The sequence below is a fragment of the Zerene cesonia genome, chromosome 11 (assembly GCF_012273895.1).
Source record: "Zerene cesonia ecotype Mississippi chromosome 11, Zerene_cesonia_1.1, whole genome shotgun sequence".
In the NCBI taxonomy this organism is placed as follows: Eukaryota; Metazoa; Arthropoda; class Insecta; order Lepidoptera; family Pieridae; genus Zerene; species Zerene cesonia.
The window spans coordinates 10,360,917-10,373,976 of record NC_052112.1 but is presented as its reverse complement, the minus strand read 5'-3'; the positions used below and the strand labels follow the sequence as shown (position 1 = coordinate 10,373,976).

Genomic DNA, 13,060 nt, shown 5'->3' with positions numbered 1-13,060 from the left:
ATAAAAAATGATTAAAATAGTCAAATTCTCGCTGACATATATAAAACTAGCTGCGCTCCGCGGTTTCACCCGCGTAAATCCGTAAACTGTAGGCATATCGGAATAAAAAGTTGCCTATATGTTATTCCAGTTGTCCAGCTGTCTACGTACCAAATTTCATTTCAATCGGTTCAGTAGTCTTTGCGTGAAAGAGCAACAAACACACATCCTTACAAACTTTCGCATTTATAATATTAGTAGGATTCTCGTGTCACAATGTTACTTACCATGCTCCTCCGAAACGGCGGAATAGATTTTCACGAAATATTGTGTACATATCGAGTAGTTCTGAGAATTGGCCAACATCTATTTTATTATTCATACCCCTAAATGATAAGAGAGAGGCAGAACAGCGTTTGCCGGGTCAGCTAGTTCTTTATATATCTCAGAATGAGACCTATAACTTGAATTTAGCGATTCAATACGTACCAAATAAATCTATACTCACTTGTAGACTCAAAAATAATACCTCTGAAATTGAATTCAACATAACGAACCCGTATCAAACGGAATTAAAAAAAAATTGCTTTTTTATTTCGAGGATGCACAATTTCGCAACAATAATACTATCCTTAAAAACTCACAACGGCCCCGTTATAAAAATGGGAACTTTCATCAAAAACCCCGGTAAGCCGTTGTTTTGGCATTTCGAAAGTTCGCCGAGCACGACGTTAAAATTCTGCGCCGAAATATCCTTGACTCAGCTATACTTGAGCTTTATAACATTTTGCAAAGACAGCTCTTAAAACCTGACCCGGTTTGGAGTTTTAGCAGACGCGTAACCTAAGTAAATGTTCAATTAATATTCGGGGCAGCTATTGTTTTTTAAGTTAACAAAATAATTCGGGAAGTTGTGTTGGAAAATGCGATGCACGTGTTTATTCCGCGTTTCAATTGTTTTTGTGTTCCATAAGCGAGATGCACAATAAGCATGAAACGAAAAGTATACCTATTATTATATGTAGTATACATAAGATTGGTAATGGTAAGATAATGTTGAGAAACTGTAAAGAAAGAAACAGACTTTCTTTCCATAACTATCAATTTACGTTTCATGTGTTTTGACTACATTTCAAATCATATGTAAACTGAAGTAACAGTATAAAAAAAAACTTTTCAAAAAACTAAGAAGCATGAAATTACTGTGTTGCCATCTATTCTTCAGAATGCAAATAAAGAATACAAATTTTTAATGAAATCTGTCCGCTGAAAATGGATCAAAATCGGGTGTAAAGGAATCGGTTACATATAAACAAACAGCTGAAACTAATAACAGCGTACAGTGAAATGAATAGAAAATAATACAGTATTGAAATATACTACTCAAAAGTCAGACGGCTGTCAGTTAGCACTCCAGTATTAAAACCCGACGGTCCGGTAAATAATTCCCACGGTATATTTGACCTATTTAACTATTCGACAAAATAGTATCCTTCACTTGAGGTAACATTTACAGTTGGCTTGCTTCGATTGAGATTATTCGGCGAGTCAAAAGACTTATGTGAAGTCGAATTCAGACCAATTCCCACAAAATATACAGGAGTACCTTTGTGGATCTTTTTGAACTGTTGTGGAAGTCATTATTTTGAACTGAAGTCGAAATGATACCGAAACATATAGGACACAAACTAGCCTATTAAAATAATATGTGGTTAGGAATAGCCCAAATTTCGTATTTTCTATTCCTTAGCTATTTTTCATAACAATATTAGTCGAGATATAAACTATGAGGCAACGACTAATATAAACACATACTCAGACAAGATCTGCGGCTTTTTGAAATAATATTATTTTATCCTCAAATTAATAATAATAATAATTCATATAAATACTCCAATACACTTACCTTCTGGTACAGCCAAAGAGGTAAGCAGGAAGTGCACACACGCAGCTCCAGTTCCGTGGCCCATCAAGGTGACATTCGTGGGGTCCCCGCCAAATACAGCCACGTTCTCCTTGATCCAGTGGAGAGCAGCAATTTGATCCATAATCCCGTAGTTGGCTGGAGACCGCGGGAAGTCATCAGAACGGGGATTGAGGAAACCTGTGAGGAAGTTAGAAAAAGTCGCTTAGAAAAAGATACTACAACATGCATAGGTTATTTGTTTTAAAACTTTTTCAAGCCTAAAACGATGAATATATATATTTCAGTATCTAATAGATTTGTTGGGAAGGAATAACTATTTGATCGTCGCATGTGAATATTATAATCACGATGAAATAAAATGGTGTTACGTTTAATATTAATGTTTATTTAATGTAATAATTAAGACTAGCATTATCGAATAATAATAATTAGAGAGTCTACCTCTAATCATACAAATTATTTATTCTTTATCGTTTTCGGAAACACGCATACCGGCTACTGTGAGAAATCCTTTATCAGTAACATTAATAAATGAGATTTGATGCTTATTGTATGGGATTTGACACATTGATTTTTCAGTAGACGCTGATTATCACAAACAATTATTTCGATAAATACAAAAATACCGTTACAACTTCGAGTAATATTCTATGGTTATTTAACGGAACTCGGAAGTTTCTAGTCTTTTGTGTGTAAGGTTAGTTTTCTATAATTTTCATACTCAAATGTACTTTTACACACCAATTCGTACATGTCCAGACTTCTTTGTGAATTTTCTGTGGTATTCTACAAAAGTTTTCGTTATTTATAAATACTAATTACATGAAAACTTTGGATCTCAGAATGGGATTTATTTGAGTTAAAAATGTTTTGTCGGTTAGAAGCGAGAAAACGTAAATCCAATTGTTATATTATAATTTTAACGTTATTATGGAAAGTTTGTGACTATTTTTACACGCTTTTTATTAGCTTCACCTGTATGTTTGTTTGTTTGTATGTTTGTTTGTTTGTAACTGACTTCTTTGGGCGCGATTTTGACCCACTTTAAACGGCCAGATTTCGTTCAAACTTTGTACATTTATTGAGGACCGATGACAATACACTAATTTGATAAAATTATTCCAGTTTTCAATTTGCAAAATATGATTTTTGTTAAAGCGTGTTTTATAGTTTTTTTAAACTATTATATTTTATTAAATAACATCTTCTTAGAATATTGAAGGAAAAGTTACCACATTTTTCGTAGATGTAATATATTTTTATAGAATATATTTAATGTAATATTTAATATACTGAATTTTCGAATTTCTTAGTTTCTTAAATTCTAATTATTTAATCGATATAATTTTATATGTTTACCAATTTCTCGCTACTCCCAAATGAGCCATTATTTAAAGATATTTCAACTCCTTTCGACTCGATGATCATATCATAGCATAGAATTATCTATATCATTTTGGTTTATACGCTTTTGTTGTTATTTTAAAGATGATCAATGATTCTTTTTTCCATGTAAAAGTGATCTAAAGTTTCAGTTCTCAGTTGTTGTTGTCAGGAGTTGTGTGTTGTTATTGTCAGGAGTTGTGTGTTGTTGTTGTCAGGAGGTTATCAATTTGACTGTATTTTTTTGAATTTGCTACATTAATACTTTCGATTGGTTCAACCGATTTTAATTTTTTTTTTATTTGAAAGCTAGTGCCCTTCCACAGGGATTACAGGATCCCATTTAAATTTGGTCTAGTTCTAAAAAAATTAATATGATTATACAAGCAATTAAAATATGTCGTTGTGAACAATTTCATATTATCTTTAAATTATAATATAATAATTCAAACCAAGTAAATGAGAGTACTTGAATCTCGCGACAAGTGATTATGATGTAGAAACATCATAATATAACTTGTGTCAAATGTCAAATTGCTACATAGTTAATATTCGACAGTGGAATCGAATCTGTTGCATTCAGGTCACGGATTTAAAGTCAAACCATTAACACAGTACCTTGGGAAGATTTTAATTTCCGCTGGATTGCGCTTTATGAAAATGTTTTATGGCTATCTCTTTAATGCTTGATAAAGAAGAAAAATATTTAGACGCGGTCTGGGAGTGAGGTTTTATTTCTGGAGTAAATTTTAGTAGCGCATTTATTAATAGTGAGTTTTCTCAGTATAATTTGCAAAACCATAGGAAGCATATGGTGTTTGAATTTGAGTTTATGTATTTACCTTTTGTACTAATATAATAATCCCGATAGTGTGTATGGATGGAAATTTGTTATTCTTTCACCTAAAAATTCCTAATGTAACGATAATAATATAACGTATGCTTATATGATTTTAGTGCAACCTATTTAGAGGTGGCGAGTAGTAATACAATCCAAAAAGGTACTTTTTTGGATTGTAGCGGGACAATAGTGTGTTTTTTCTTGTTCCATTTTTTTCTGTGTACTTTTTTATTTTTTTACTTCTTTATTTACTCTTTCTCACTGTGTACCACTCCAATCAAATAATCATTAAATTCAATCATTAAAGTTATCTAAGCTAGTCAAGCACCGCAATCAACAAAAACTTAAAAAATAATTTCAAAATCAGTAAAGATACATTAATCACACATCTCACAAAAAATGGTAAATAATATTGGCATAGCTTTCACGGAAATATCCATTAAAGCAAAACGTAAGCCATTGTGTAACTACAGTTGTTTATTTTAAACGAAGACTGTAATGTTCTGCAAAAATATTATTAATGCAGACGCTTGACAAATGGGAGCTGTTTAAATTAATGGTATTTACAGCGTTATTTGTATAATACAGAACATTGACCATGCTCCATCATGAAATGGATCACACCGGTCTACCAAAACCACAGACCAGATTGCTTCTAAATTTGAAGCATGATTACTATGCGGTTTATATAATAGATATATCTACAATTGTTTCTTCTTTTTTTTATGCTATAGCGGGCAACTGAACTGATGGTTCGCCTGATGGTAAGCGATCACCACCGCCCATGCCTCTGAGATGCGTTGTTCGCTTTTAAGTAATAAGGGATATGGAAAGATGGAACGGACTGGGTAGGGTGAGGAAAAGGAAACGGGGCTTTCAAAAAGATTTTTCAATTTCTGCAGCATATGTTATCAAATTTTTTATGATATTTATTAGTGTATCAACATTCGAATATAGGTCGATTGTGTCCCCGATTTGTCTTCACTTTATGTTTTTTTTTTTAATTTGTATCATGTAGTAGTATCAGTTCTGAGTCCATACAGTTCTAAACTCACACAACTATAGTGCAAGTAAATTGTGTCTAAGCCTCCAAGTTTATAATAAATGCAACTGCACCATTAAGTTTGTATTATTGGACTCTTATTTTTCACCAGGTAATACATCCATTATTCTCAATCAACATTCTGACAGCATTAACATTCTCATGTATAAATATAGATATTACCTAAAATAAAATGTACCTACATTAAAATTTTCCTACAACACATAACCTTTAAAAAGGCCTAAAGTTTAGCAATATTTCTTATAGCTTATGAAATTCCTCCTTTCAGCTAAATTAATAAAAACAGCTCACGCAAGGACACTTAAAATATTTCGCCCACATGAATACCTGGAATTTCTGAGTCTTCCCTCGAATTTTGTCAGCTATGCGAAGTTTTGGATAACTTATGCCATGTCAAAGGGATGCCCGTCTAGAGATTCTTTGAGATACAAGTTAATTTTATCAAGAAATTCAATTGCATGCTGAAGTTTTGTTCCAAAAGGACGTTTCCATATAAGCTATGAATTTAAAGTAAATATTCAATATTTACATATGCAAAAGCTTTTGTATTTTTAAGTGATAAAAATTAACAAACATCTGATTTCACTTATACAATTTACTTAATAATCTCTCAATCTCTATATTCAGTAAGAGTAGATTATAAATACGTAGTACATTAAATTGTTTGAAGACAATTCTTCAGCTAGAAAACATTATAGAACTTAAACAATTAATTAATATTATTTCATTATTAAAGTCTTGATACGTAAGTGAAACGCGCGATAAGGTGTCTTATTTTCATCGAATTTATAGCGAGCAATATTTAAACACTTTTAATAAAAGTAAACAAATCATAACAGATTAAACAGTTAACTGTTCTCGACTAATTTATATCATGTCATAATTTTATTAATGAAATTATTGAGAAGGTTCGAGCGGAAATATTCAATTACTTGCTGGTAATAAATACAAATTCAGTGAGGAAATTGCGCCGACAACTTTGTGCAAATTAATATTCATGCTTCGATTGAAAACAATTTCAGAATTGTAATAAGCTGATCGAATGGGCGTTTTGTGCCTTGACTCCGTCATGACAGTTAGTTAAGCTTGATGCTCAAAAATGGAAATTCTTAATTTAAAATTGGACATTTTTCTAGAAACAACGCAATATTTGGATGATTCTTTTTTCAGTTCCAAATTTGAAATTGACGCCGTTTTTCAAACTCGATTTCAAATATTTATTGAAATAACAGCTAGCGATAGGCACAGCTTGTCTCTTTTAATTGTACATAATGTATAATAATAATTTTATCAAAGAATGGCTAGAAGATAGCAATGTTTAGTTTAGTTCTGTTAATAAAAACTACACAAACTAGCTCCTGAGGTTACTGTTATCATAGATTGTTCTAGCAATCCATGTTCTGAGAAAAGCTTGTCAATAACCAATCGAATTCTTGTTATAATATGAGCTGTTATATCACATGAGCGTGCAAAGATCGATCGAAAATATATAATAATCGACGATCGATGCTAATTGTAGATGAGGGATAATATTTTATTTATGTCGGGCGTATCGGTATAAAAATGCCATGCTTCTATACAATTCGGAATTTTAAATTAATTACATATTTTGAAGAACAAATAGCCATCAATGAGGACGAAATACAGGAGTAGACAAATAGCAAACGCTTGTCATCTATGCTTTTCTATAAACATTTACGAGTTACAGTCGGATCAATTAAGACATGCAAAAGTACAAAAATTCCAATCCAGCTGTAATTTTGTATTATTGCTTGAAACACTGTTAAAAATAAATCAAATTTTTCCAGCACAACTACTTTTAACTGGGGAAAACGGGTTTTAACTGTAACACAAATACATAATTTAACAAAATATACTATCACTTTATTATTATGATAAAAGAGGGCAATTAGAGGAAAATAATTATTTTATTTTAATTTACAGTCGTTCTTCATCAGGGTTATATGCACTATAGCCGGTTAAAATTGCAAAATAACTAAAAAACATTGCACAATATTCCAACATAATGTGACCTCTGAATAATTTTAATACCATATTCTACTGAGTGCAAAACTCGGCGCCTCTCAACAGTAGTATCTCTTTGATTTGAGTACTTGTACACAGCCTACTTGAATAAAAAGCGTTTTAAGTTTTATAAATTTAAATCGGACATAAGATTTCACCATTTTTTCATACTAGTTTTTCTACGCTTCGTCGGATGTCTTCCTCATAAATATTCATTTGTTTGTTCAAACATTTTTGACGCACGCTGCAATATGTAGATCGAGGTTATTTTATAAGTTATGCTTGAACATGAATAATGTTGCGTTTTCTTACGTTTTTAACCGACGTCCCGAGTAAGTGTAGTATCGAAAGGATATATTTAATTTTAATAAATAGCTTATGCGTTAGGAATTCCTTTTTTACATGTTTATTAATCTTAATCTGTATTATCAGTTGTTATTTTATATACATAATATATATTTACATATTTGTGATGTTTATCTTACAAGTATTATAAACAAAAAAGTTTGAATAATTGTGGACGTATGTTTGTAAGTCTGTCACCCAAAAGCAGTTGAACGGATCTGTATGAAACTTGGTACAGATGCAGATTATATAGATAGATATTGTTTTTGTACCTCGATAGTGAAGCTGTTGGATCAAACTAGTTTATTACAAACAACAAAATTACAACGATGAAAACAAATATACTAAAAGTGAAGGAGTTTTATAATGAAAAAAAAAATAAACTGATACATTAAAAGAATTTTAATGCTTGCTCATAATAAAACAAAAAAAAAACATCGTTTTTGAAGTTACTTTAGTACGGTACTTTTGACGCCTTTACTATATTTGAAAAAGATAAATATTTTAACTACTGTATGTCTCTATGTAAAGTGTTCGAAACGTCGGGTTAATAATATAATGAATAAATCGCGTTTAAAATCCGTTAAAAGTTTTTAATTTCTAAATGTATAATACTCGCGTGAAATCAAACACAAGAAAATATACTAAGATAAATATTGAAAAAAATTTATCCTAAAGCGGATTCTGACTTTAATATATACTTCTCTTGTCTAGAAGCAGAAGAGTATGCCACTCCCGAAGTGGGTTGTTTGGACACCAAAAACATCACACCAACACAACGCTACTTGCTTGTTTACATATCACCATAAACGGATAACAATTTGAAGTAAAAAAGATTAATATTCACAGAAAAACATTTCCTTCATGTTAAGGGCCACTTTGGACGTGTTAAATTCAATGTCTCCACGTTTTCGGAATTAGGTGTCGTGTTTACTGGCAATTTAATTTCGAGTAAATGACTTTAAGTGCCGTTTGAGCTCTTTGGATACCAAATTGTTAGAATTGCGAAAAGTTAATTCCTGTTAGATGTTTACTCTCTGATGAGAGATGATTTTAGGCACGGCTCAGCGGGAGGTATTTGTTATAATTGAGTAGCGTCGCTTTTCATTAATATTTTTGTCGTGATACTGTTATCGGACAATGAGAGCGCGTACATATTGTTCGCACGAAATATCCTAAAAACAATGAAACGTCATCATTACATTGACGGGGATACCATCAAGAAAGGGCATATCATGTTCTCAAAGGCTGGCAACACACATGTCTCTAACTGTATATAGACGTTGCGTCTGGTTGTATTTTTACAAAATATACGGGTGTATGTATAATAATACAGTAAATATCAATCCACAGGGTGACGCTCCGTTACCTGTAGAATATTTTAAATCCATTAGTTCTGGAGATTAACGCAATCAATGAGACAAGCAAACTCTTCAGCTTCATATGTCACTTAAACATTATAGGTAGGACTTTTGTAAAATACGTTATTATTTTACAATTGTTTTAAAATAAATCTTGGGATCTCGATGGCATTTTATATTGGTAACTCATCTCTAAATAATCGCTATGAACACTTGCAGAGATTGTCGCTTATCATCAGACGACGCGTCTGTTAGTTCTTCTTTGAAAATGAAAAATATAAATTCCCAGTTATTATTTTGTTCAGGACATTAATTGCAGTCTGTTGTAAATCGAATTTATTTTTACTATAGATTTTTAATTGAATTTGCCCTTATCATTTACCAATGTTAAAGTGAAATAACTAAGCGGGTTTGTTTAGCAACTATTATTATTAGCTAAAAACAGAACCCCCTTTAAATTGTCAGAACTACACCAACGAGCTTTCAAAGAAAAAAGTTATGAAAATCGTTTCACAAAGGTTAAAAAGTTTTGAGGTAACAGACCCAAAAAATCCTCCTCTTTTTTGAAGTTGGTGGAGGATAGACATTTTGAGAGCTAAATGCATAGAAAACCTATTGTTGATAAAGTACACTAAAAAAACCTATTGTTGATAAATTATACTAAATAACATTAAATTTATAAGTAACGTTATTTGCAGTCTTCTATTAATGTTTTTTTACGTTCCACGAGTTTTTGTGCTAAATAAGCACCTTAGGTTTTCCCTTCATTTAAATATTGTATTTGCCTTCTCTTATTGTACTTATATCTAAACCACTTCCAGAATATTCTAAAATCCATTTGTATCGATCGTAACAATAATGACTATTAGGTACGCTGTAGATAACTTTCAAAGTCGGCGGAGTTTGTAAAAAGTTTTGCAAAAATATTGTTTTTCGAGACATTCTTGGATGTTGAAGATTTTCTGTTTTAACTAATTTATGAGTCGGATTTATTAATTATTTTGTATAAATGCCTTTTTATATAATGTAACTATAAAAGTATATATAAGTAAAATATTGTCTTCGCTTCGCTTGGTTTCATTTGGAAATACTGCTATTAGCTCTTAAAACAATTCTAAACAAAAAGAAAATCAATTAGTCAAATGTCATTCAAAATATATACCTACTTTCTTTTCCCCATATTCTACCTACTTCATAAAAGAACTGAATGAACTGAATGTGGAGCAATTAAATTCTTTCAGTAAATTATAAAACATTCATCAACATTCTATGAAAATTTATATGTATTTCAAGACCCTTGCCTTGCTTCGATCCAATCTACCACGATTACCTCTACTCGTGTTTTCAATAGAAAATACCTCCCCAATCGCACAAGGCCTGTCAGTAAATGTGTTTACAAAAACCAATGATTACAGCAATAAAGACAGTCATTCCGAGGGTTATGGGATCGAAACACGCGATGTAGTGATTAGGTGGTGATGAAGATTTGCAAACGCAATTGGTGCTAGTTGCCAATTCCGTTTGGCCATGCATTGTGGATATTAAGTATTTGTAAATCCATCAAGAAATGGAATGGAGTTTCGACGATATTGCTGGTTTTGTTAATGTCTGAACGAGGGAGTTTGAACTTGATGTTATCTTATATCTTTAAACGAGCAATTCTTGTATACATATATATATATATATATATATACTAGCTGCGCCCCGCGGTTTCACCCGCGTAAGACCGTATCCCGTAGGAATATCGGGATAAAAAATAGATGTTGGCCGATTCTCAGACCTACCCAATATGCTTACCAAATTTCAGAGGAATCGGTCAAGCCGTTTCGGAGGAGTATGGCAACGAAAACTGTGACACGAGAATTTTATATATATAGATATATAATTGGAATCTCGGAATCGGCTCCAACGATTTTCATGAAATTTAGTATATAGGGGGTTTCGGGGGCGATAAATCGATCTAGCTAGGAGTCTTTTTTAGAAAATGTCATATTCGTGTTTTATCGACTTAAACTTACTTTTTTAACAAACAGGAGGCGTTTGAGTAGTCCCAATTTATTATGACTCTTCCTGACATCTATTGGCGAATAATAATACTATTTTTTTGGCGAATAATTAAAGTTAAAAAAAAAAGTACCGAGCAAAGCTCGGCCATCCAGGTACTATGTATTTCAGTATACATATGCAAGGGAAGTAAGAAAGTATACAAAGGAACATGTTTTGAATAGGATTTATAATACACAGAGCAATTTATCATATGAATTACACCGAACACACTATTAGAACAATTCATATATCTATATATATTTTTGGTTAGATCATTTATCGAAAAGTATCAAGAATTCTCAATACTATATAGTTTGTTTTTAATTCCACCATTAAACAAAGAGGTTGTATATACATACAATGCAGACTTTATAATCACCTGTGAATACTATAAGATTTAAGATTATAAAGGACTATTGTTACTCACCAAGTATCCCCAATCTATAGTTTATGGTCACTACTACAAGGCCAGTGTATGATGCAAGTACAGTGCCATCGTAGGGGTTACCAGAGCTCCATTCATAGCTCTCTCCATGAACGAATACCAGTACAGGGTACCTGGCCACAGCGTCGCGTACACCTGCTGGAGGGAATTGTAAATTAATCATCATCATAATTATCATTGGGCCAAATTTAGCCAGATAGTATAGTATAGAATTTACAAGATTTCATGTTTTAGCAAAAGGCACTACAAAATAATGCTACGTTTCAGTGTATATTTATAAAAAGTTCACTAAACCCACAGAAAAATCAAATAAAAACCGGCGTGCAAATACTAAAAATATAATTTATTCATACACTGGTTTAACTTTGCTTCATTTGGGGTACGAATGGCCTTGAGGGGCAAAATGAAACGTTATTCTAAATAAAAGCCAACCTTGAGGCGGTTGTTTTCATCCTAATATTTTATAAATGTAGGCTTTGATGGGAATAATTTACCCATATTTAGTAAAGTAGTTTTCTGTGCGCGTAGTCAGAGGGAAAAATAGATAGTTTGAGGTTTCTGCCGCGTTGTTCCCGTTTCTTTGGGATTATCGAGATAAAAACAGTATTCTATGTTCTTTCTCCTGTTTTAAACTATCTCTTTACCAAATTTAATCCAAATCCGTTTAGTGGCTTAGACGTGAGGAAGATACAAACAGACAGATGGCTACTTTCAAATTTATAATACTAGTAGGGATATTTAATCTAACAGTATTTTAATAGAATTGCTTCAAACACAGTCAAACAAATTCCTTATCACATAATCACGTCGGGGTCACCACTGTTGAGGAAGGAAGGTGGAATTCCTCGACTGGCCGGCATGCACGGCTCCGATTGAATGTTGGAAAGTTGTTTATATGTTGTAGCGAGAAAATTTTGCTTGCGCGATTTAGAAATTTGTCGCTACAATTGCTATACCTACATTGACTACACAATTCAAACCCCAAAAGATACAATAATAAATTCGTCTCAATACATTGTCGATATACTTATTGAGGTTTTGCCGCCCTAAACTTCACGCTAGTGGACTAACAATTGTTAAGAAAAGGTTGATCCGTTTATTGTAATAATATGTCTACCTCACTCACGTTTGCTGAAAAGCGATTCATGAACTCCGACTATATATCGAGATATGTAATGGGATAATTTATATGCTATTTAGGCGTAATTTGCTTGGATCTGGATTATAAATGGCTTGAATCAGATAATATCCAATTTAAACAGATTTGATGGTGATCGCGTGTGCATTGCCTTAAATGCTTTTGGACTAGCGTCAGCTTCTTAGTATGGTCTGAATAGGTGTTTATTGGTGTTTATTGCAGAGATGCATTTTTGCTTTTTATATTAAAACTAGCTGACCCGGCACACGCTGTTCCGCCTTTTTCTTATCATTTAGGGTTATAAAAATTTTGATTGATTGATTGAAGATTGATATTGCCTGCTCTCAGACCTTCCCGACATGTACAGAAAATTTCGAGAGAATCGATCTAGCCGTTTCGGAGGAGTATGGTTACTAATATGTGACACGGGAATTTTATATATACCTAGTCTTGCCATAAATATTGTAATAAAGAAAAAAGAAAATTGTTAACTGCAAATAACATTTA

General features: G+C 32.3%; 1 protein-coding gene across 2 annotated transcripts in view; it reads right to left on the bottom strand.

Annotated features, from left to right (window-relative positions):
* The window catches only part of LOC119830115 (neuroligin-4, Y-linked-like), an 88,094-nt gene that overhangs the window by 31,627 nt on the left and 43,407 nt on the right, over positions 1 to 13,060 (bottom strand). The window contains exons 3-4 of one of the 2 annotated variants that reach the window (XM_038352976.1): positions 11,398 to 11,553; positions 1,886 to 2,083 (exon numbers count right to left, since the gene is read on the bottom strand). In XM_038352976.1, coding sequence (XP_038208904.1) covers positions 1,886 to 2,083; positions 11,398 to 11,553 — 354 coding nt within the window. The remainder of the gene's footprint in view (positions 1 to 1,885; positions 2,084 to 11,397; positions 11,554 to 13,060) is intronic. The other variant, XM_038352977.1, reaches the window with a different exon arrangement.